This window comes from Bos taurus, chromosome 1 (assembly GCF_002263795.3).
Source record: "Bos taurus isolate L1 Dominette 01449 registration number 42190680 breed Hereford chromosome 1, ARS-UCD2.0, whole genome shotgun sequence".
Taxonomy (NCBI): domain Eukaryota; kingdom Metazoa; phylum Chordata; class Mammalia; order Artiodactyla; family Bovidae; genus Bos; species Bos taurus.
The window spans coordinates 113,344,412-113,370,709 of NC_037328.1; the positions used below are offsets into that span (position 1 = coordinate 113,344,412).

The following is a 26,298-nucleotide window of genomic DNA, read 5'->3' on the forward strand; positions in this document are numbered from 1 at the left end:
ATTCAGGGACCAGTAATCTAACATAACATAAAGATGAATTGCTTCTTAAGGTCTCCAGAAGGCAGTGCATGTACACGGAATTGTAGTTAAGGGGAGTCTCTTGAAGCAACAGATAGTATCTGTGCACTTGTTCTGTAGCCAGCGCAAGAGGGGACGTGAAGTAGGGTAGTCATTGGATAGAAGTTTTCAGCAGAGGCCCCACCTATTCCTTTTCCAGAGGAAGAGCTGCTCTGCAGGGAAGTAGGAAAGAAAATAGGTGAGATATTATGGAGGGTTGTGATTGGGTACTTGGGGATGGGGGGCTAAAGGTTACCTCTGATCCTATAATTGCTGGGAAGGGAGCCAGCTGTGGGTCCATCCTGCTGACTAGATTAATTTCTGTCTCAGGTTGCCCTACCTCACAGTGGTGCCTCTATATGTATCGAAGACTTAGGGGAGTCCTGGGTCACAGGTACTGAATAGGGAAGGGGATTGATGAATTCTTTGGGGTGTCCGCTATATGTCAGGCACCATGCTTTATCCCTTCTTTTTTATTCTCATGTCAGTACTGTTAAAAGAGTATTAATCTCTCAAATAAGAAAACTAAAAGCCAGAGCCTTATACCTTTTCCAAGGTCACATAGCTAGTCAGTGGCAGAGCACGGACATCAGTCCCATTCTGTCTGACTCACAAAGCCCATGCTTCACACCCCCCATTCTTTCTAGATGCTCTCATCTAGGTTAACTCCGAGAGGCTTTGGGGTTAAAGTATAGGTTTATTTTTCTTTGTCTCTCTCCACTCCCATGCCTCTCACAACTCACTTATGGTAGGTGACGTGCACTGCAGCATAGTGAAGTCAAAGCATAGCACTGGACTGACTTGTAAGACATCTGAATGCTGATTCTGGTTCTGCCATTGTCTTTAAGACCTAGCAGAACTAAGTAGTTCTCAAGCATGAGTCTATGGATCTACAGACCGTTATAAATACACTGAATCTCCTGGGGCACTAAATAAAATTGCTGGATGAGCAGACCCCAGCCAGACCTATTGTATTCAAATCACAAGGTATAGGATTGAGGAATCTCTTTTACAAACTCCACAGGCAATTATTTGTGCTCAGGTTTAGAAACCTCTTATATTCAAAATCTGAGTCTTCTAGGCAATTGTTAACTATTATTTTGAACCTATATTAATGTTAACTTTTGATATAAAAGTAAATTCAAACTTAAAGATGGTAGTTACTCAACCATTTAAATTTTTATTGCTGATAGAGCTTTTACATACTTTCATAAAGAATGATTTTAATCTAAAATGTTACGTGTTCATATTTGTAGATAAAAAATTTAACTAGTATTTACTAGAAAGTATAGTGAAGATGTTCTTTAAAATTTTTTAAAATCCTAAAAAGTCAGAGATGTTAGTGAAAACCAATTTTAAACAAAGTGAAGCTATTTAAGAGTATTTTTATTTTAGATATGTTCCAGAACAAAAAGAACACAGATCCCAGTTTAAGAAAGGTTTCATGCAAGGGCATGTGAATAGACAAGAAAAAGAAGAAAAAGAAGCAATCTATAAAGAACGCTGGCCAGGTTATCTAAGGGAATTGAGACAAAGGTAAGTCTGTTTTTGTTTGAAAGTGAGAACGTAGTGGCTAAACAAGATGGCAGGTTTGTCTTTACTTTGTACATATTTAAGGGTAGCATTGTTGTTTAGTCACTCAGTGGTATCCAGCTCTTTTGTTATTTAGTCACTAAATGTAGCCTGCTAGGCCTCTCTGTCCATGGGGTTTCCCAGGCAAAAATACTGGAGTGTCATCTACATTGGCAGGCGGATTCTTTACTGCTGAGCTACCAGAGAAGCCCTGAGGATAACATTTCGAGTCTCATATTCTAGCTGGATACTCTACTGATTTGACTTGTAAACACTATCATAATCGCAGTATTTCTTTTTATTTATTATGTTTTCCCATTTGCAGATTGAGTTAATTTTAAAATTTTATAAGTAAGTTAATTAAATGTCAGGAAACTGTCAAGTATTTCATGACTTTATATTTGACTTGATAGGTATTCTGCAAGCACTGTAGATGTTGTAGAAATGATGGATGATGAAAAAGTTGATCTGAATTTGATTGCTGCCCTTATTCGATACATTGTTTTGGAAGAAGAGGTTAGTTTTGTTTTTTTTTTTATTTTCAAAAGTGAAACATTTCAATTTCATATCAAGGACTTGAAAAAATTTTTTCTTAAATGCTTTTAAAAAAATAATCTTTGGAGGAAACAGCTTTTGATACCAGGAGCAAGAATTTCAAAATACCAAAATGATTTAGCAGTTTGACCTGTTTGAAGAAAAGACTCAACAAACGAAATGTCTGGATTATAAATCCTATTTTTAAAAAGCAAACTCTTTAGTTATAATTAGTAACTAAAAGTTATCTTGAGCTAATATAATTTTAACAAAGACTTAATTGTGCACAGAATTATACTCTTATTTTGTTATGTGATCCTTTATAACAGTTATTTCCCTTCTGCATAGGATGGTGCAATATTGGTCTTTCTACCAGGCTGGGACAACATCAGCACTTTACACGATCTCTTGATGTCACAAGTGATGTTTAAATCAGGTATTTTAGAAATGTATTTTTATTGCCGTTCTAAGAATGGTACTTGAGTTATGTGTAGCCTGGTTATTTTCTTTGATTTGAGTCCAAGTTGAGTTTTTTCAAAAGTTGGATTTTTTTTCCCCCCCTAAAGTTCTGGGTCAGAGATGAAGATGGTAGATACATAGTGAAGTTCCTTATTTAGATTTATGGTGAGACTGTTTCCCCTCTCTGCCTAAATTTGCCCAATAAAATCGAGTCTTTGGCATTTGAGGTTTTTGTTTCTTCACTCACTTCTGCAATTAGTTGGGCAGAAAAGAAGTTTGAATTTATCCTCTTAGGCCAATATTTCTCAGCTCTAACTGTACAACAGTCACTCATGGCACTTCTTTAAAAATGCAGACCCAGATCGCACCCTCACGCCAGATATTAGAATGTGACCTGCCAAATGTTAAATGTGACCTGAACATCTGAAGTTTAAAAAAAAAAATTCTCAGATGATCTGATTGTTTAATAGGATGTTTTGAAAGATACAACCTCTTATGTTTTAGAGAAATGCATTGGAACATTTTTCTCCTGTGAAATTATAGCTTTTTCCGGAGTCACTGTTAACTTTAGTAAAATCAAAGCAAATTCCATTTAGTATTTTAAATAGTTCTGAATATACTTCCTAGCCTTACTCTGTTGAAGTGCTTTGATACATTTTACTTTTTTAAAACACTGAAAAATATTTTGATCTAATTTTATTGGCTAAAATACTTTTAAAATCCCATCATGGCAATGCCCTCAAATCATTCACTATAATTAATTTTCTATTCTCTCACTGCAAAAATATTTTATCTGATTACTATGACTTCTCTATAATGAAATTCTACTTTCTGTTTTCCTCATCATTGGTAACTTGTGTATAGAAAAAGTATAGGTCGTGATTCAACTATACAACCATATATATTTTTTAAAACAGAAATACTTCTCTGGCAACTTTGGCCTTTCCTTCCCGCATCATAAACTCTATTATATGATCTACTTTTAGTTTTAAAAATGTGAGTGTCTCTGTATTTTCCAAGAAAACTGTGGAGATCATTTTGGAGGAAGTAGGGAAAGGGTATAATTCATTGTCTTTCTGATTTCTGATTTAATTATACTCAGGGATGGAAGTATTAATTTATAGTTGTACCACCAGCTTCAGTTCAGTGGCTGAGTCGTGTCTTACTCTTTGGAACCCCATGGACTGCAGCGTGCCAGGCTTCCCTGTCCAAACACCTGGAGCTTGCTCAAATTCATGTCCATCGAGGCGGTGATGTCATCCAACCATCTCATCCTCTGTCATCCCCTTCTCCTGCCTTCAATCTTTCCCAGCATCAGTGTCTTTTCCAGTGAGTCAGTTCTTCGTATCAGGTGGCCAAAGTATAACCACCAGCTTAATTTCTTTTAAAGAAAATCTTTCAAAAATTAAACATTCCTAATCTTTATCATTGTTTTGACTTCCCTGGTGGCTCAGAGGGTAAAGTGCCTGTCTACAATGCGGGAGACCTGGGTTCGATCCCTGGGTCGGGAAGATCCCCTGGAGAAGGAAATTGCAATCCACTCCAGTACTATTGCCTGGAAAATCCCATGGACAGAGGAGCCTGGTAGGCTACAGTCCATGGGGTTGCAAAGAGTAGGACACCACTGAACTACTTAACTTTCACTTTTCACTTTCAATCTTTATCATCATCTGATAATCCAATCCATAATCAGATTTTCCCATTTTTTCCCCCAAAGTATCTTTCACAACTAGCTTGCTTAGACTGTAGAAAAAGTCAGACTGATAAATCGTTTAGTTTTAGAATGGTACTCCCATCTTCCCTTTTCTTTCCCCATGGTGGAAAAGACTAGGTTCTACTTTCTGAAGATGTCTAAATCTTTATAGTATCATTTCATTTGATCATCTCTTAATCCTGTTTTCCTGCCAGCTGGAAGTTATATCTGAAGGCTTGATTCAATTCAAGTTAAGTTAGAGTGGATGTATTTCATACTGTGTCACAGAGATAAGTAATTGGAGGTATTCTTTGTCAAGCACTATTTGACAGCTTTTTACAGTTTAGAAGGGTCATAAAGGCTGTGGAAAGCACTGTATCTCCTGAGTAACAGCAGTTCTCTTTCTTGGAAAATACAACTACAATACCGGAATGTCTTCTGGACATTCTTGCCAGAGATTTAAGTTAGGTTACACTTTGGTAGCTATATCTGGCTGAAATTTACCCTTGTTTCTGTGACTCTCTCTCTCCTTCCCATTACAGTACTACATCAAACTGTCTGTTGACTGATAATCATGAATGGGCTTGAGCAACTTGATTTTGAAACCTAAAACTTCCTATATTCCTAACAAAATTATTTTTTTTAATGTGGGCGACTTTTGGAATGTATTACATTTTACCAATGCTATTTCTTTATTTTTAAGTGGACATGGAAATTTAATAAGTAATTTGCTTTAAAATTTTCTTTGATTAAAGTAGGATTACCCAAAGTCTACAAACATATTCACCCATATTAAATAAAATCCTTTGATCTTTAGTTAGTGCTGGGAATGGAGTTAATGTTTTGTTTTGTATTTTTCGTAATATAATTTGAAAAGGTTGCTACCAACTTTTCATCATTGTATAAGAATTGAGAATTTGCAGAAAAAATATTAACAAGTATATAAAATGTATGTACTTGGTCTGATTGTACATGAGAATATAAATTAAGAATTACCATGTATTTTTTATGGAATTTTCTGCAGCTGTTTATCTTAAAGTTTAATTTTCTTCTTAATTTTCAGACAAGTTTATTATTATACCTTTACATTCTCTGATGCCTACAGTTAACCAGACACAGGTATGTTGTTAAATTTATCTTTCAAACTGAGGCAAGCTTTAAGGACTGCTTATTGTATGTTTTGTTTTATTTTTGAAAGCACATTTTAAAATAGTAATCCATACAAAAAATACTTCTTTGAGAACCTTTGCAAATGAGTCTTCAGGGAATGACTGCACAAAAATTTGGATAAGAGAGGGTAATCCATGAATCACATTAGTTTCATCGGCATTAGGGAAACATTTAAAGGTTGCTTTTATCAATAGCTTGTTTGGGTTTCCTGAATAAAATGAAAAGGTATGTGAAAGCCAATAAAAATATTCAACCTAGCAATGAATAATCTATGACATACACAGTTTGATACTGAGATTTTGATTTAACAGAATTAGTACATTTATAGGCATGAGATTTCAGTGATGTATTATTAATTATGGTTTTGGATGTTTTGACTTTGTCAGATTCAGAGATCTCTAGTTAGAATGAACAGTGCATTCCCAAAGGAAAGGTAATTTTCTACTGTGTTTGCAGGCCCTGGTAGAATGAAATGGATCCATTTTTTCCACTCTGTAAGAAATAATATACATATTTTTAATTGAGGGCTTTTTACTATCTCTACTGGTATGATAGTTCTGAGTAAGGCTCAGCTAGCTAGATTAGGTACAGTGTGCATGTCTGAGGGAAGAGAAGAGGAAAGACAGAGCTCTTGATCCCAAAGATTGAACAAAAGAGTATGTGGTGTGGAAGTACTTCCATCGCTCATGCCGTGACCATAAAATATTGATTCCTTTGCTAGAGGATATGTGACTAGACTGGCAAACAACATTTTCTCTTATTACCATTTTTATAAATGAGACGAGTTTATGATTTTTTTTTTTTTTTTTTTTGCTTTTCAGCCAAGTGGTGTCTACCATCATGATGTAGGATTTATTATGTGAAGGGGATCTTTTTAAGTCCATTTCAGTCTGAGTAGCCGGTATACAGTGGTACAGCTAGCTGGCATGCATTCTGATGATTGGGCATGTGCCTTATTGGTTGGTGTCATCTGTATGTCTGTACATGCTCAGTTAATCAGTTGTGACTGACTCTTTGCAACCCCGTGGACTGTAGTCCACCAGGTTCCTCTGTCCATGAAATTTTCCAGACAAGAACACTGGAGTAGGTTGTCATTTTCTACTCTAGGAGAATCTTCCCGACCCAGGGATCAAACCCTGCATCTCTTGTGTATCCCGCATTGGCAGGTAGATTCTTTACCACTGAGCCACCTGGGAAGCCCTGTTTTTATCTGTATGGTTTTTAAGTAATTCATAATTCTTTACACTTCTGTCCCTTTCCCTTAAAAAATTTGACAGCACAATAAACGTTTGCATTCTGCAGCATTTAAAAAAAAATTTTTTTAAGTTACCATATTTAAATATTAATAATTTTGTATACCACTTAAATATAAATTAAAATAATCTTTAAATTATAACTTTTCATTTGAAATCTTTATTTGTGATAGGGTTTTGATATCTAAGGGAGATTTGGTTTACCATAAGGGAATTTTGTGATATTAAAGATGATGTATGAGATATGACTGTATCTATAAATATTAGATGCATATGTCAGTGAATAAACACAGAATTGCTAAAAGTGACCAGTACTTGAAGTAATTACTTTAATTGTAAGAATGGATGTATCAGAAATTCACTCTTGGGATTTTGATGTATGTATTCTTGCAGGTGTTTAAAAGAACTCCTCCTGGTGTTCGGAAAATAGTTATTGCTACCAACATTGCAGAGACTAGGTAAAAATTGTTTTTTAATTTCCAACTACTAATGGTTACATTTGTTTTGAGCACTATTAACAGTTAACATACCTTAATCTTTTTTCTACAAAATACTTTGTAATTTCTTTAAACCTATTTTAATTTAGTTGCAGTGAACATGGGTTGTTTTTTGTTTGTTTGTTTTAGCCTCTTCAGAAATAGGCTTTTAAGTGATTGTTTTAAAGCTTCCCTAAAGAAGCATGGGGACTGAGGTCAGTACTTCTGGTTGGGAGTAGAATTGATAGATTGTTTGGTAATCAGTTATATATACTCTTAAAATTATTCCATTGGAGATACTAATATACCAGTACAATCATTGCAACAGATTGTTCTGCAGAAGCTGGTGTTAATTCATGGCACTGGAGGGCTCACAGAGCTAGTTACAAAAGTCCTCAGGCAAGCTGTGAAGTTTGACTCAGGGCAGATAAGAATTGTGCACGTGATCTGTAGAAAGGGCACTGTGCTGCCACTGAAGCTGCTGATGCTGCCTGTGATGCGGTGTCTGATCCCCACTTGTAAATGTGGAAGAGTGGTGAAAATCCTAAACTACTGATTCAATAAAAAGTGTTTTAAGATCCCTGTCTGTAGATCTGGTATAGGCTAATATGCTTTAGATGTGTTTTTAACAATTTTTATGTATTTGTTTTCCAAACAGCATTACCATTGATGATGTAGTTTATGTAATAGATGGAGGAAAAATAAAGGAGACGCACTTTGACACACAGAACAACATCAGTACAATGTCTGCTGAGTGGGTCAGTAAAGCCAATGCTAAACAGAGGAAGGGTCGAGCTGGAAGGTAAGATCAGACCTTTGAAGTCCTTACAAAAACACCAAAAATTTTGTGTACCAAATTTACTTAAGGAAGTTCCCTTTCAGCTTTTTAAAAACTTAACTGCAGCATGTTTTTACTCCCCAGCAGATGGGGGAGTCGTTTTAATCATAGTTGTTTTGGGAAAAGTATCTGTCAGGTTTTTTATTTTATGGTTTTTCTACCTCTAATTCCTCATTCTGGTTAATTAAAGTTAATATTCTTATTAGCTATATTATCTGTGATTGTGTTTCTTTTTTAAAAAACATATTACTAATAATGATTGCTATTAATAATACTTGAATGTCAGATCATCCTCTAGAGACTTATACACATTAACTTGCTTAATCCTCCCACAGTGCTGTGAAGTAGGTTATTATCTCTCTTTTGAGGGTAAAGAAACTAAGGTATAGAAAAATAAAGTCATCTAAAGTCATCTCTCCAAAGTCACACAGCGTTACAAGTAGCAGAGCCAGGAATTTGAATTTAGGTGGTTTGGTTCCACAGCCTGGGCTCCTAATCACTATTCTTCACAGCTGTACTGGTTTTTCACTATGAGTTACCAAGGAAAATCCTTTTTCCCACTTACGTGATAGCATGAGAAATAAAAAACCTTTTTTTTGTTTGTTTGGTTGCCCGTGGTATTTTTTGTGGTGAGCAGGAGCTACTCTTCCCTGAAGTGCATGTGCTTCTCATGGTGATGGTTTCTCTTGTTGGGGCGCACAAGCTCTAGGCGCACGGGATTCAGAAATTGTGGCATGTGGGCTCTAGAGTGCAATCTCAGTACTTGTGGTGCACGGGCTTAGTTGTTCTGCAGTATGTGGGATCTTCTTCGACCCAGGGATCGAACTTCTGTCCTCTGCATTGGTAGGCAGATTCTTCCTCACTGTACCACCAGGGAAGTCCAGTACCTCTGTTTTAATGATCAGAGAAAAGATTTGCCTATAACACAAATAATTGCCCTTATTACTTGTTTTAATGCATACTTCAGAATATTTTACACCCTAACTCATACGAGTGATAGAATCATGTCTGGAGTTTGAAGAGTTTTTATTTTACCTCTTACATGTAGAATAAACAAGATTTCCCTTAATTTTCAAGGAGTTAAAAAAAAATCTTTTGACAGACCATTTATCAGCCTTTTAATAAGTTTATACTATATATTTAAAGCTGTCGCTCATTATGTTTGCAGATTATTCGAGTATAACTTGTCTTCAGGTAGTGTATTGGATTATGCAGTTGGTGCTCTTGAGTCATAGTCCTGGCTTAGTCCAAGAAGTGTACCTTCTACTCTATTAAGAGGGGATAATTTGATTGGGAGCCTAGCAAGATTGAGGTTTCCCCATGCAGACCAGTCACTAAATGTAAAGTATTGCATTTTATAGAATTCTTCATCCCCACTAACCTGGTGAAAGTTAATTGTGGAATTGCAGTGTTTTTGTTGATGTTTTTAATTGAAGCATAGTTGGTTTACAGTGTTGCTTTAGTTTCTGCTGTACCACACAGTGATTCAGCTTTTATATATATATATAGTATTTTAATTCAGAGGGAAAATAGTCCCTTGTGGGCTCTGTGATACAGATTTCCTTTAGCAAAGCTAATTAAGATTGATAATTATTTTGAAGGCCAGTGCAAACTGTTTATTACATGGTCCTTGGTGGAGATCCTATAGATAGGTAATGGGTCCTCTGAGCCACCAGATAAGCCCATCACTCAGATCAGTAGATGCAAATAAGGGAAAAAATTGTTTCCAACATCTCTCTGAGAGTTCACTAGATAGCACATACCTAAGAGCTATTAAAATAATAATAGGTTAACCTAATAACAGGATTTGTTACATAAGGTGCTCACAAGGCCCAGAGATTAATCTATGTATACTGCTGATTTTGTGTCAACCCGTCTGGAGTCTGTGAGAAACAGGTAACCAAATTTTATTGGTAGGAGGAGGGAACCTTGTCTTTTTTAGCACTAGGACTTAGGATTAGTGGATTTAAGCTTATTCAGAAAAGATGAGGAAAAGGAATATATGAATAACAATGAAGTAACAAGTAAATTAGTTATGATGTGGCTTGTAAGAAATAGATATTGACTGCTTTCCCTGCCTTTTCTTTTCTCTGGAATTCTAAAAGTCACTGATAATACTTACCTGCCCACCCCCCTCCTTGTTGGTTTTTTTTCTTTTTAAAGAGTTCAACCTGGTCATTGCTATCATCTATATAACAGTCTTAGAGCAAGCCTTCTAGATGACTATCAACTGCCAGAAATTTTAAGAACGCCTTTGGAAGAACTTTGTTTACAGATAAAGGTAAATTAAGTGGGAGAATTAAAGTAAATAAGGTTCTAGTTTTCAGCATGTTTTATAGAGGAAAGTAATACGTTAATCTGCCAGAAAGAATTTAGACCACCATTTGTTTTTGTGTTAGTACAGCTTGACCCCTGAGCAGCCTGAGGGTTAGACTTGCAAGGTATCCCTTCTCTGCCTCAGAACATGACTCACCCAAGGGTGGGTCATTAAAACAGCTTGGTTAGAATCCAGAGTCAGACCCTAGTCCTGTTGATTCTACATGTTGTGTTTGCTGATTGAACACAAACTTTGCCCTGCACTTAGTTAATTTAAAGGTCTGTAAAATGAAAATGCAAGTACTATATTTTTTGGAAAAAAAATCTGCATAGACATGAACTTATGCAGTTCAAAATCGATAAACTGTAAACTGTTTTTAAGCTTCTGTCACGTGTATATTAAACAGCTTTTAATTACATACCGCTCCAGAGCCAGACTATCTGGGATTGAATCCCAAGTCTTGTGGCAAGCTAGTTCTTTTATATTGGGCAAGTTATTTAAATTAACTTCATAAAATTCTTAGAACAGTGCCTGGCACATGGGAAGTGTTCAGTAAATCTTAGCTACTGTCACTACATCTTAAGATTCCCTCATTATAAACTACTTACCGTTTTTTTTTAGCATCATATATTTGATAAAATTAGCCACCTTATTTTGAAGATAATCGGTAATCAACTTGTTGAGATTTTAACCTGCTACTTTTCTCATTAATTGAGTTAGTGGGTGTTGAAAGTAGTATGTTGGCCTTTAAACATTTAGAATCACAAACATAATTTTAACTTATTCTGGTGAAATAACTAACTGGAAAATCGTGTATAGTTTTGCTTTATTTGAGTGAGTGACATGGGGAAGACTAAACTCTATATCCATATATGACATGTTTAATTATATTTGTCTCTCCCCAGATTTTAAGACTAGGTGGAATTGCTCACTTTCTTAGTAGGCTAATGGATCCACCATCGAATGAAGCAGTGTTACTCTCCATAAAACACCTGATGGAACTGGTAAATTTGTTTTTTGTTTTTTAATAAATTCTAACTTAGATTTAGAGTGCTTAAGTAAAGCAAGCTAATTATAAAATTTACTCTTAATTATTGCAAAGTAGGCCAATGAGTGTGTAGGACCAAATTGATTCCCTATTTGGCTGTTCAGCTTTAAGTATGAAATAAGTTATAAAATGATACTGTTGTGATTTACTTGTCATACTGGGCTCTTTCCACACAAGTTTTTTCATTGTAGGCATGACTTAAAATTGCATATAATTTTGAAATCTTTCCATTTCAATCTTTTAAAACTTTGGAATCTTTCAGTTTCTTGTTTTGATCCTCTTCACTTGTATTCTTGAAAGGAATTTGGTTGCTGTATTCTTTCTGATTTTCATAGTGTTTTTATAGCTTTGTCAAATCTAAGCAACTTAATGACAGTATGGACATCTTATAAAGGCAGCTTTTCTATTTTTGAAGGAATACTAGCACGTGACTTTTCCCCAGACTATATCCCACTACCTATCATTTTCTTAACAGCTTTTTCCCTTAGTTTATTTTATGAAGTCAGTGTTTTGAGGAACAGATTTCATTGTCTTGCTGCTGCTAAGTCACTTCAGTTGTGTCCGACTCCGTGTGACCCCATAGACGGCAGCCCACCAGGCTCCCCCATCCCTGGGATTCTCCAGGCAAGAACACTGGAGTGGGTTGCCATTTCCTTCTCCAATGCATGAAAGTGAAAAGTGAAAGTGAAGTCGCTCCGTTGTGTCCGACTCTTCACGACCCCATGGACTGCAGCCTACCAGGCTCCTCCATCCATGGGTTTTTCCAGGCAAGAGTACTGGAATGGGGTACCATTGCCTTCATTGTCTTAGGTGCCCACTTAGTTGGTAGCCATCCCTATACAAGACCACTTTGAGAAGCCACACACGACTGGCTGCAAGTTCGTGCCCAAAGTAGAGAGAAAGAACAGAACTGTGCTGTCCAACTCAGTATCCACTAGCCACAGGTGACTATTTAAGTTTTGAATTAAATTACAAATTCAGTATCATGGTCATACTCAGACATTTTAGAAATTGAATTAGACACATGCGGCTAGTGGTTACTGCATGAACGGTGCAGAAATGACACTCCATCAGTGCTGCAAGTTCTGTTGATCAGTGATGGGTTAGAGGATGCTGATGGGTGTATTTTACATATTTAAAAATATTTTTTTTGAGCCATCTGTGTAGATAGTTTTGAGAATTTGGTCCATATGAAAACATTGAAATAAGCTTGTAATGTGAGTTGTTTAAATGAAAAGTATTATAACTGATCTGACCATTTTTGTTTGAATTGGGGTTAGATTTAGTGAGGTTGCTGATATTAGGGAACAGTATGGTTTTATTGACTTTAAAATTAAAGTCTTCCCCTCTGGATTTTTCTCTAATAGAACATAGCAATAGAGAGCTAGGTGGTGATCAGAGAATCAACTTATTTGTGGTAGAGACAGATGACCAGAGGACAGCTGGAGTCTGAAGCCAGAGTGGGATAACTTCCTTTCTCCTGACTGAATTTAAGAACCAGTCTTGACTGAGCCATTTACAAGCAACAAAATTGTGAAAAGTCCTGGGACATCCTTGCCAACAGTAGGGTCTGAAGCCTGCATTTTGAAAAAACTTTTTTATTATGCAATGCAGAATGTCCATCCAGGATAAAAGAGCAAAACAAAGCATTCAGCTTAATGATTTGTTACAAAGTGAGCACTGTTATTTTTAATGATGTCAAGAAGTTAAGAACATCTCTGGGATACTAAAAGGCCATTGCCTACCCTCTCCCATCACTCCCTGAGTCTCAAAAATAACATCTATCATGACTGATGGTAGTCTCTAGCTTTTCTTGATGATTTTACCAACCAGAATACATCTCTATAAAGAGCTCAATTTAATTTGATCCTTTATAAACTTTACAGAAATCCACATGGGATGTTGGGAGTTTTGGAAGAATGGGGTTCTGAATTTTTTCAGTGAACATTGTGAAATTCATGTGCATTACTGCTTTTAGCTGTGTATAGTTCATTCGTTTTCATTTCTTTATATGGCTACTGGAAGGTATTTTTGGTTGTTGTTTAATCAATAAGTTGTGTCCACCAGTTTTGTGACCCCATGAACTGCAGCCCACCGGGCTCTTCTGTCCCTGGCTTTTCCCAGGAGGGAGTACTGGAGTGGCTTGCCATTTCCCTTCTCCAGGGGACTGAACCTGCATCTCCTGAATAGGCAGGTGGATTCTTCACCACTTAGCCACCTGGGGCTTCTGGTGGCTCAGACGGTAAAGAATCTGCCTTCAATGCAGGAGACCCAGGTCTGATCCCTGGGTCGGGAAGATCTTTTGGAGAAGGGAATGGCTACCCACTCCAGTATTCTTTACTGGAGAATTCCGTAGAAGAGCCTGATGGAGCCCATGGGGTTGCAAAAGAGTCCAACACAACTGAGCGACTAACACTCACAGTTTCACTTGGGAAGCCCCAAAGGCATTTTACTTATTTCCAATTTGAAGGAATTACATACACTGGTATGAATATTCTTCAGTATTTATTGTTTCTCAGTGTACATGTTTAAGTGTTTCTCATAGGTATACGTGTAGGAGTGAATTCAGTAGGTAATGCCCAACCATTTTCCAAAGTTGTCAGACTACTTACATTCCTACCAGGGCCAGTGGTAGGTTGGTATTCTCATTGCTCTATAGCATCACCAACCTATAGTCTTTTATTGTAAGCATGTTGATAGGTATGTTGTAGTTTAATAGTTTTAATTTGCATTACAGTGAGTGCCATTGAATTTGTATGCAGCTTTTCATGCTTCCAGCCCATTTGGATAGTCTCATTTGTAAATTTCTGGTGCCAGTTTTTGTGTTATGTCATAGGAGGTCATTATATATACTTTTTGTATACTATTGATCTGAGCCTTTTGTCAGTTGTATATTGCATATGTTTGTATTTTTACCTTATCACTTTTTACTTTTTTTTGTGTGAACAAATTCCTAATTTTAAAGTGAAATATATATCAGTTTTTTCTTTATTGTTACTGCTTTTTATCCTTTGGTGAGTCTTTATCTACCCTGGAGTCATGGTGATAATACTGTTTTCAGTTTTTCTTCTTCACACTTAGAAATATAATCCACGTGCAATTGATGTGTGCGTGTCTGTGTGTGTAGGCGAGGTAAGAATCAGTTTTTAGATATGTGGAACAGTTGACTGAAACTGTGAGAAAAAAGTTTATCCTTTTCCTTCTCTTTGTTCTGCAGTGTTGTCATCGATCAAGTGTCTATGGGTTTGTCTATTTGTAGGCTCTGCTTTATTCTATTGATGTATATTTTTCTTGAGCGGGTATCACACTGTCTTAGTTACAATATTGAGTCTTAACCAAGCAAGAACATGCTCTTTCCCATTGATTGAGTTATTTAATCTCTTGGTATTTCAGCATTTTCTGTGTATCTTACAACTCTTTAAGAGATTGATATCTTCTTGATTAATGGTATTTTTGGATTTTATTCAAACTTCAAAATTTTGCATTTTCTTGTGTCTGCTATATAGAAATCAAGTTGGTTTTGAATGTTGACCTTGTTTTCATTAATGCCGTGAAACCCACTTATTCTGATAACTGTATGTAGATTTTTTTTGCATACAATCACATCTATAAATAATTAGAATTTTATTTATTTCCAGCTGTCATCCAGGATCCTTAGTACAATATTGTGCAGAAGTGATATGATAGTATATGTTTTTATCTTCTTATTCTCAAAGGAAAAGCTATCAGTAATTCATTGAGCATGTTCTTTGAAGATTTTTTTTGTAGAAACTCAAGGAAGATTCTGTTCTTAGTTTATTAGATTTTTATTATGCATGGATAATTTTATTATGTTTGGTTTTATCAAATACCTTTTCTTCCTCTACTGAGATTATCCAGTTATGCTGCTTTTTATGTTTAATTTGTAATGTATTGAATTACATCAGTTTTTCAAATGTTAAACCAACTCTCATTCCTGAAAGAAACCTAACTTGCTGTGATTCATTTTGCCATTGTTTTAAGTTTCTCATGTATAAGGTTATTTAGCTTCCCTTTCTCCAGATGTCCCTGTCAAGCAGGTACCAAGATTATGCTAAACTCAGAAAACAAGCTTGAAAGTTTTTTTTTTCCCCCTAGTCTCTGAAAGAGTTTTTGTAAGATTAAGGTAATTTCTTTCATAAACTTTTGGTAGAGCTCAACGTTAGCTGTGTTCCATGTTGTACAGTACATCCCTGTGTCTGTCCCACACAGTCCATTAGTTTGTGCCTCTAATTCCCCTACCCCTGTAACAAACTACCAGTGGGTTGGTGGAGCAATACAAGTTCTATCGTTTGCTGTTTTTGTTGTTGTTCAGATTTTGTCATTTTGAATGTGTACAGGACATTGTATTTACAGAGATCTTTGTGGATAAAAACTTGGAACTTGGGGTGATAATTTCTTCCAGAGAGGATTTATGTTGCCTTCTCTGGGAAAAGATGCTCCAGTGTTGTTCACCTGTGTAGACTTCTTTCTGTCTCCAATTACTGTACTTGTAATTTTTGTAATTCTTTTGTAAAAGACTTTTGTAATTCTTCTGTCAGTGTCTTCAGGCAACTTTTCTAGCTGTGCTCAGCGTGATGATTGGATCACATTACCTAGGGAATCAGAGCAGAAGTCACCCCCATTTTGGAGGATTCTAGATAAATCTTTTTATCTCTTGCCCTGCTGTTGGTTTCATGTCTCCTAAAGTACTGTAATTGACGGGCTGGGCATTATATACTCCAAGTATATGTTTTGTCTTTTGGTTTCCCCGCCCCCAACAACTCTTGTACTTAGTGATTTTCCTTATCTTGTTGAATGCTGGCTAATACATTATTTCTCATTTTTCTTCTAACATTTATAGTAAAGCTGAATTGTGAGTTAATTTTATTTTTGTTTGTTTAAATAAGTTTCTAACCTTTGCTGACCTCAAAACTAATGTTTTGATGACGAGAACTAAAGCTGAACAATATAAGGGCATTTGGACATGAGTGGCCTGTCACTTTTTTTTTTAAGCAAACTAAAATATGATGCTTTACAATGTCTGTTTTAAACATAAACTCTTACTTTACAGAATGCTCTGGATAAACAAGAAGAATTGACACCTCTTGGAGTTCACTTGGCACGATTACCAGTTGAGCCACACATTGGGAAAATGATTCTTTTTGGAGCTCTGTTCTGTTGCTTAGACCCGGTACTCACCATTGCTGCTAGTCTCAGCTTCAAAGATCCCTTTGTGATTCCACTGGTAAGAAGTATACAAATACAAAGCTAGGTTTTTCTTTTCTTTTTTTTTTTTTTTACAGGGTAGTTATTTGCTTAGATACACTTTTTATTAGAATGCCATTCTCCTTTATATACCATCAGAGCAATTTAAGCTGCCTTCATCTGTTTTTAAGGGAAAAGAAAAGGTCGCAGATGCAAGAAGAAAGGAATTGGCAAAGGATACTAAAAGTGACCACCTGACTGTCGTGAATGCATTTAAGGTAAAATGGACATATTTTCAATTTAAATTTTTAAAATATGTTATAGTTATCAGGAATAAGTTAAATTAGTGAAAATGTTTAAAATTAGGTGAATATTTGAAAAAAATTATATACTTTCCAATTTTGTGATAGTGCATTGTTACATTTTCCCTTTTGGAAAAAAGTCTGTTCTTTGTGTTTTGATAACAGAACAAGTGAACAATTTATTTATTTATTTATTTATTTATTTTTCATTTTATTTTTAAACTTTACATATTGTATTGGTTCTGCCATATATTGAAATGAATCCGCCACAGGCATACATGTGTTCCCCATCCTGAACCCTCCTCCCTCCCCATACCATCCCTCTGGGTCGTCCCAGTGCACCAGCCCCAAGCATCCAGTATCGTGCATCGAATCTGGACTGGCGACTTGTTTCATATATGATATTATACATAGTTCAATGCCATTCTCCCAAATCATCCCACCCTCGCCCTCTCCCACAGAGTCCAAAAGACTGTTCTATACATCAGTGTCTCTTTTGCTGTCTCGTATACAGGGTTATTGTTACCATCTTTCTAAATTCCATATATATGCATTAGTATACTGTATTGGTGTTTTTCTTTCTGGCTTACTTCACTCTGTAGAATAGGCTCCAGTTTCATCCACCTCATTAGAACTGATTCAAATGTATTCTTTTTAATGGCTGAGTAATACCCCATTGTGTATATGTACCACAGCTTTCTTATCCATTCATCTGCTGATGAACATCTAGGTTGCTTCCATGTCCTGGCTATTATAAACAGTGCCGCAATGAACATTGGGGTACACGTGTCTCATACACACTGAGGAAACAATTTATTTTACAACATTATTTGCTATTATTCATTTCCATCTTTGTCTTATTCACATTTATGACAGAAGGTTCTTTCCTGTTCATTAATAAACTATGCCTGTATTCAGATTTAACATTTTGATAGAGAATGATAATCATGTATACTCTTTAAGAAAGAGAGATGTTTTCTCTTACAGCCAGGCTTTCCTGAGGATAAACATGCCTCATCCATCTTTGCAACATTTAAGTGTAATTTGGGGTATAGAGACAGCATCTTTTTATTGTAGTTCTAGACTCAGTTTCCTGTTATGGGATTGTTTATGTATTTTTTTTGTTCCTTTGAGCTAATGCAGTATTTTTTCACCCCGTCGTCCTTCCTTTTCTAACCTAAAGCAAAACATATTTGTGAAGGTGAAATTATATAATAGCGTTGAAATTTGTCTAACAGGGTGTTCTTTTTGATTAGCACATCATGTGCAGAATGGTGCTATTTTATGTAAATGAATAGTACATTACTTTATAACTTGCTCTTACTTGTGTAGAGAAAGGTCTGTAAATTCAGTTTTGGATACCTCTTAATGACTAGGATCATGGGGAGTTCACGTTTTTGTAGTTTGTTATTTTTTAAATTATTTGGGTTTTTTTTACAGAGAAAATTAAAAATCAGAAGGTAAACATTATTACTAAAATAAAGACAAACTAGTAAGTAATCTTTACTTTGGGGGAGAAAATGAATACTTTATTTCTTTGCCCCCTAGGGATGGGAAAAAGCTAAACAACGTGGTTTCAGATATGAAAAAGACTATTGCTGGGAATATTTTCTGTCTTCAAACACATTGCAGGTAATGATGAGTGTTTTGAAGTAATTCTTACATATATTAGATTAGGGGATATATGTATCCATTCTGTATAGTCAGCTCTATACCAAAAAGTTAATTGTGAGTTTGTCTTGTGAAGTTGAATCATACAAAATCGTAGAAGAGACTATTAAATCAGCTGCAGTAGCACAAGAAAAAGATGTAAAGCATAATAAAATAATGGCTAAGAAAATAAGTCCAGAGTTTAGCAAGAAAACACAGAAGCTCGTTTACTCTTTCTGCACGCATCCTTTAGTTGCCATTTTGAGGATTTGTTCTAAAATTTTCATTGATACTTCTAAAATCTGTTTTAAACTCAAATAGGGCAAGTATCTCTCTTTAAACTTTAGATAGGTATTTTTATCCTGAACTGACTTAGTGTAGTGAGAAAACACTATTGGAGACATTTGTGAAACAGAAGAAAGTAAACAATTAAGGCAAATGCAACATCAGACATTGCACTGAACTAGAGAAGTGATCTCAAGCCAGCAGGCGTAGGAATATCCACACCTTTTCAGCTATGTGGCATGAACTCTGGTAATGGACATTTAGCAGATCTACAAGGGAGTAAAGAATCCAGAATCCAGCATATTTAATTAAACTTGCCCAAACATTAACGGAATTAAAAGAAGGGTAATGACAATTCTGAAAGATTCTACAGCCAATGGATAAAAGAAGGGAACCTGGCATATCTCAGCAGAAAATACAACCGTTTCATAGTTAGGAACAATTGAAGAATGCAGTTTCAGTAAAAGGTAAGAAAATAAACCAGTAAAAGGAATGAAAAGACTGCTGAGCCAAGAAGACAAATTGAAGGCCATAGCATCATAAGGAACAAAATGGGCAATCTTTTAAAACAAAATATTACCTAGAAGGAAGGCTTGAGATAATCACAGCCTGTATATGCAGCCATGAAAGAAAAAAATAAAGCAATAAGTAAAAAGCTCATAAACAGGAGGATAGCATTGATCTATCATGAAGGTAACAGGTGTCTCTTCATAGAAAATCCAGGAGTAATTGAATATGTATTGAGAGATATATGTAAGAACATGTCCCTTGAGTAGGAAAAAATGAAGTGAACTACAGTATGAAAAGATAGTTAAATCCAAGTGTTATTTGAGAATACTATATTCTGTCAAGATATTCAAGTATAAAGAAAAATGACAGACATTCAAGAAAGCATTTGAAATAGACACTCATGAGCTGACCTTGAAAAACTTAATGAGAGTAAAATGCTGCGTATTAAGAGGTGAATCAAAAAGAATATAGGAATGGAGAATACATGCTGAGTATACATTGAAATTATTTAAATATGGAAAAATGCAAAATGGTATTGAGAATTATGGATATAGAAAAAAAGGTATTGTCCTGAACAATATAAAATAATGGTGATAGAAATCAGGAGGTGGCCTGGTGATTCAGTTGTAAGAGAAATTAGGTAGGAAAACTAAAGTCACACAATTCGTAGAAAGGATACATATTTTCAAATGACTTGGGACTTCCCTGGCAGTCCAGTGGTTAACACTCTGAGCTCCCAATGCAGGGGACCCTGGGTCAGGGAACTAGACCCCACATGATACAACAGCAAGATCCTGCATGCCACAACCAAGACCTGGCACAGCCAAATAAATAAATTTTTTTAATGACTATATTTCTAATCTATTTAAGCTCACAAGCCTTCTTTATTAAATATCTCTTACGATCATAAAAATGTTACATTCATCTAATTCAGTTTTGTTTAATTGCCTTAAGTTGAACTAAGATTAAATGCTTTTATTAAAACAGCTTCTGTACTGTTATCGTAGTTAAGATGGCATTTTTTTCCAATTCTGATGAGTATCTGCATTATTGCTTATTTAATGATATTTGTGATGATATTGAGATTAGGGAAGTCTTTTGCACTTTCCTATATTATTTGAATGCTTTTTATAACAAAGCATGTATTATTTTACTCATGGTCGTTTTCTTAAAAACAAGAAACAGGCCTTAAGCTTTTGAACCAGGATGTAATGGTAGTTAGTTCTCAGTAGTACGTATGTGTGGAGAAGGCAATGCCACCCCACTCCAGCACTCTTGCCTGGAAAATCCCATGGGCGGAGGAGCCTGGTAGGCTGCAGTCCATGGGGTCGCTAAGAGTCGGGCATGACTGAACGACTTCACTTTCACTTTTCACTTTCATGCATTGGAGATGGAAATAGCAACCCACTCCAGTGTTCTTGCCTGGAGAATCCCAGGGACGGGGAGCCTGGTGGGCTGCCGTCTATGGGGTCGCACAGAGTCAGACATGACTGAAGTGACTTAGCAGTACATATGTGAATGTTATTTTACTGTATGCTTTTCTGTATTTTTTTTCCCCCCAAAATATGGGGTGGAGAGCAATTTTGAAAATTAGTCTTTTTGCTGAATAAAGTAATTCTGAAACATCAGTTGTTACTCCCTACAGCAGCCAAGCCTTTTCTATAGAAGATAGGACGATAAATATTTCCAACTTAATATCCACATGGTTTCTCTGGCAGCTGCTCATCTTTGCCATTGTAATGCAAAAGCAGCCAAAGATAATACATAGACAAGTGGGTGTGGCTTTGTTTCAATAAAACCCTGTTGACAGAAACAGATTTTTATAAATTTGTAGTTAACTATCCCCTGCTGCAAAACATCACATTTTTGCAAGAGTATTTTATAAAGCAGGGAAAGCTCACCATGAAATTTATTTATGAGTGCACACTTTATAACCCCTATAGATTTGTGTGAAAGGTGTTCTAGTTCTGTTTGTTACCATTGCTCCCTAGATGCTGCATAACATGAAAGGGCAGTTTGCTGAGCATCTTCTTGGAGCTGGATTTGTAAGCAGTAGAAATCCTCAAGATCCAGAATCTAATATAAATTCAGGTACAGCAGGAAATACAGTGTAAATAACTTGCTGCTGTTGTCGGTTGTATCAGTAGTTTACTTTTTTTTTCCTCTCCCTTCCTACCCCAAATAGATAATGAGAAGATAATTAAAGCTGTCATCTGTGCTGGTTTATATCCCAAAGTTGCTAAAATCCGGCTAAATTTGGGTAAAAAAAGAAAAATGTAAGCATTGAAGACTATTATAATTACTTGTTCTCTCAAACTTTTGAAATCATCTACTATAACACGGCTTGTATTGTACATTTGTTCTTACTTGTAATAGGTCCCTGTTCTTTACTTTGGCTATTTAAGGGAAGGCAAACTGTTTACGGTAGATACCATTGTCCCTCACTGCACATCCCGAAGTCTGTTCCTTTGTCACCCAGTATTCACAAAGAATATTAGTAATGCCAGTGTAAATGTGCTTCCCTGGTGGCTCAGATGGTAAAGAATCCTCCTGCAGTGTGGGAGACCTGGATTTGATCCCTGGGTTGGGAAGATCCCTGGAAGAGGGCGTGGAAACCCACCCCAGTATTCTTGCCTCGAGAATCCCCATGGACAAAGGAGCCTGGTGGGCTACAGTGTATGGGGTCACAAAGAATCGGACACAACTGAACGACTAAGCACATAAATATGAGAACAGTAAGCCAGCTGTTAAAAAGCAGTGGCTCAGTGGAACTTGCTTTGGAGTAGATTATGCTTCAGGATTTTTTTTTTTTTCCTTTCTTATGAAACAGATAATCTTGTACTTTAGCTCTTTGGATGAAATTGTGAGGGTTTTACCTATTTTGAGAAATAAAGTATAGCTTTAAATATAGGTCCACATAGAGTCAGCCTCAATGGTAATTGGAGACAACAATAAGGCATATTTTTGCCCAGTAAGCTAACTCATTCTATTGAAAAAAGAAAAACTGAAAGTCAGATATGGCTTGTAGTATGTGAATTGGTGCCAGACTTTTGGAAGACACTTTAGAATTAGGTATCAGCGGTCATTAAAATAGTCACTGGCCCAGTGGTTTCATATGTTCTAAGGAAGTCATTCCAAATGTTTTTTGCCAAGTATATTGTAAGCAACATAGATGTCTCATAGCAGTGGGAAAATTATGGTTTTATAAGACCTTATTGTATGGCATTTCTGTTAGGTGTAAAAAAAAATCATTGTATATTGACATAAAATATTTGAACTAATGTTCGGTGAAAGAGTTGGTTGTTCTATACACATGAAAAATATAGACCTCAGAGGTAGCCTAAAGTGCAGTCATTGTTCTAGTGCAGTGGTTCTCAGCATGGGTAATTTTTCCTTCCCAGGGACATTTGACAATTTCTGCAGACGTTATGGTTTTATAACTGGAGACGCATGTGTTACTGGCATTTAGCACATAGAGGCCAGGGATGCTGTTAAGCATTCCACAGTGCACAAGACAGTCCCCCATAACAAGGAACTCAGCAGTTAAGAGTGCAGATGTTGAGAAGTCTATAATGTTGTACCTGAGAATAGGGTAACATGAATGTTAATCATTGTGATTGGATTATTCACATTTTAAGTGATCTGAGTATTTTTTGACTTTAGTACTTTTTCAAATTCTTCTTCATATATATCCCTAAAATGTACAGGTAGCTTGACATGTTACAGGTAGCTTAAATGTTTGAAATACATTTTGTATATCCCTCTGCCATCCTGGGAAGACTTGATGAAAAAATGTATCAATAGTTCTCTTTGGATTGATGCTTTGTTTTGTAAATGTGCAGGGGTCAGCACATTTTGGCATACTGGCTAAAAAACATCTTTGTGTAAATTTTTGTTGGAAGACAGCCTTGCCTATTCTCTGCCTGCTTACTAGCTACATTAGCAGAGTTGAGTAGTTGTGACAGAATGCCCCCAAAGCCTATAAAATACTTTGTCTCTGGTCCCATATAGAAAAAGTTTGCCAAATCTGCGGTTCTAGTGATGTAGGGTTGCAGGATGACATTGGTTAAATTGACTGTGTGGTGAGGAAAAATAATTGATTTTATTCTAAATAATGGCTTATGACTATGGTTGATGATTTTATGGATCCCTAAAACCATGAAAAAGATACCCTCAAAAACAGAGGAGGGATTAATGGATTAACCCTTTTTAATGTAATTACCAATGATTATATAACAATACTATCTCATATCTCCTTGTTGAATAATATTAACTAAAGACTCCTACAGATTGAGGTGAAATCTTTAACTATCAAGGCAAAGACCCCCTAAGAATGGAGAGACTGTTCTGGAGCTGTGTATGTTTATTTCAAGTATTCCTGTTTTGAAATGGGGCTGGAGGTTCAGTGAATGTGAGGCCATTTAAAACATATTTTAGAACAGGTTTTTAAAAATCAGAACTACGTTTTAAACAAAATTCTCCGTTTTTTAATTTTACTTGTCTGGGTGTGTAACCTGTGGATTTTTTTTTTTAATTGATCATTTCAGTTATTCCGTAAATTGAGGGTGGTTTATCAGTCCTTGGGGTCACGAAGAGTTGACACGACTGAGCGACTTCACTTTCACTTTTCACTTTCATGCATTGGAGATGGAAATGGCAACCCACTCCAGTGTTTCTTGCCTGGAGAATCCCAGGGACGGGGGGAGCCTGGTGGGCTGCTGTCTATGGGGTTGCACAGAGTCGGACACGACTGAAGCGACTTAGCAGTAGTAGCAGTAGCAGTATCATGGTTTATCAGTATTATGATTTACAGTAAAATGTACAGACTATTCTCTTGGTCTGATTCACTTAGAATTCTCTCAGGTATTTATTTCATTCTTTGTCTTTTAATGGTGTATATATATAAACATGATGAGGGAATATTTTGTCACTTTTCTAATATGTTGAGTAATTATACCTATAAGAGGATTTGTTTTATGATTTAGAGTGTTCATATTTATCTGATACTTTTCCATGTCTTATTAAAATAAAAATTCTCTTTCCTTAAATATAAGTTTGGAAAATATAATGCAGAAATAAGCTAAACTCATCTGGAGTTTCTTTTGATTCTGGGATGGTTTGGAGTTCTCCAGAGTGTTTTGTTTTTTTTTTTTTAAACTACATTTTAACTTTTTTTAAAGGGTGAAAGTTTACACAAAAACTGATGGAGTAGTTGCTATTCATCCTAAATCTGTTAACGTGGAACAAACTGAGTTTAACTACAACTGGCTTATCTATCACCTGAAGATGAGGACAAGTAGTGTAAGTGAATGTATAAAATAGCCATGGATCTGAATAACAGTCTTGTGTTTTTAAAATTGTTTAGTTTTCATAATTACAAACAAAGTTGTTTTCTTAAAGAAATTTTTTTTTTTTTATTGGCGGATAATTGCTTTACAGTGTTTGGTGGTCTCTGCCGTACATCAGCGTAAATCAACTATAATTATGTATGTATACCCCCTTCCCGCCATTCCATCCCTCTAGGGCATCGCAGCGTGCCAGGCTGTGTTATATAGCAGCTTCCCACTAGTTACCTGTTTTATATTTGGTAGTGTATATATGGCAATGCTACTTTCTCAGTTTGTCCTGGCCTCTCTTCCCCCAACTGTGTCCATGAGTCTGTTCTCTACATCTGCATCTCTATTTCTTCTCTGTAAATAGGTTCATCAGTACTATTTTTTTTAGATTCCATATATATGTGTTAATATATGATACTTGTTTTTCTCTTTTTGACTGACTTCATTCTGTGTAACAGGCTGTTGGTTCATGCACCTTACCACAGTTGACTCAAATTCATTTCTTATTATGACTGAGTCTTATTCCATTGTATGTATGTGCCACAGCTTCTTTATCCACTCACCTGTGGATGGACATCTAGGTTGCTTTGTCCTAGCTATTGTGAACAGTGCTGCAGTGAACATTGGGGTACATGTGTCTCTTTGAATTGTGGTTTTCTCAGGTTATAAATGCCCGGTAGTGGGATTGCTGGGTCATCCGGTAGTTTTATTCCTAAGTTTATTAAGGAATATCCTAAAAATTTTTTTTTTCCGACAAGACTTACAATGTCCTCAAGCAAATAACCTGTACTTTTAATATGTGCAAATCTGTTGTAATGGATCTATCTATTTTAATTAACAGAAGGTTATTTGATTTTCATAATTTTCTTTCAGAACCTATTTTTCAAGAAATACTGACATTTTATGGTATATAGGAGTTCAGTGTATGAAGAATTTTATTGACTTGTCAATATAACTTATAAATACTGCTCAGAATATTAAGTGGGAATTTTGTTAATATATAAATAAAAAGAACTTCAGCTACATTATTGTTTTGGTTTTATCACTTAGAAAAATACTTTGTTTCCAGAATAGTGCTATTGATTGAATTGAAACAAAAATATAAAACTCCTTTGTTGTCTGAAGTAATGAAAAATGACTTGTTTAAAATTATATATATTTTAAAATTAGTCTGTATTTTCACTGACAGGATAATAATAATACCTGTTTTAGAAGAAAAACACTATAATTGATACTAGTGATTTTACTGGATTAGTGTGACAATAATCCTTTCTGATTCCTTGACTGTATTAACTTGCCTTACTTTTCATTATAGATATACTTGTATGACTGCACAGAAGTTTCCCCGTACTGTCTCTTGTTCTTTGGAGGTGATATATCCATCCAGAAAGATAATGATCAGGAAACTATTGCTGTAGATGAGTGGATAATCTTTCAGTCTCCAGCAAGAATTGCCCATCTTGTTAAGGTGACTGACTTTACATGATTGTCTTTGATTCTGCATGCAAGTTAGTATACAGTCTTGTGTTTTTGTTTATCCAAGTGTTGTACATGTTACATTAAATATTCCTTGCTTTATTTCAACAGATGAAA

General features: G+C 35.7%; 1 protein-coding gene across 2 annotated transcripts in view; it reads left to right on the plus strand.

Annotated features, from left to right (window-relative positions):
• Positions 1-26,298, plus strand: part of DHX36 (DEAH-box helicase 36) — a 47,526-nt gene that overhangs the window by 17,796 nt on the left and 3,432 nt on the right. For both annotated transcript variants that reach the window (NM_001080251.1, XM_005201792.4), the window contains 15 exons: positions 1,453-1,593; positions 2,043-2,145; positions 2,512-2,599; positions 5,379-5,434; positions 7,132-7,196; positions 7,873-8,016; positions 10,216-10,333; positions 11,275-11,373; positions 16,489-16,662; positions 16,814-16,900; positions 18,473-18,556; positions 21,361-21,460; positions 21,555-21,645; positions 24,550-24,670; positions 26,021-26,173. In NM_001080251.1, coding sequence (NP_001073720.1) covers positions 1,453-1,593; positions 2,043-2,145; positions 2,512-2,599; positions 5,379-5,434; positions 7,132-7,196; positions 7,873-8,016; positions 10,216-10,333; positions 11,275-11,373; positions 16,489-16,662; positions 16,814-16,900; positions 18,473-18,556; positions 21,361-21,460; positions 21,555-21,645; positions 24,550-24,670; positions 26,021-26,173 — 1,624 coding nt within the window. The remainder of the gene's footprint in view (positions 1-1,452; positions 1,594-2,042; positions 2,146-2,511; positions 2,600-5,378; positions 5,435-7,131; positions 7,197-7,872; positions 8,017-10,215; positions 10,334-11,274; positions 11,374-16,488; positions 16,663-16,813; positions 16,901-18,472; positions 18,557-21,360; positions 21,461-21,554; positions 21,646-24,549; positions 24,671-26,020; positions 26,174-26,298) is intronic.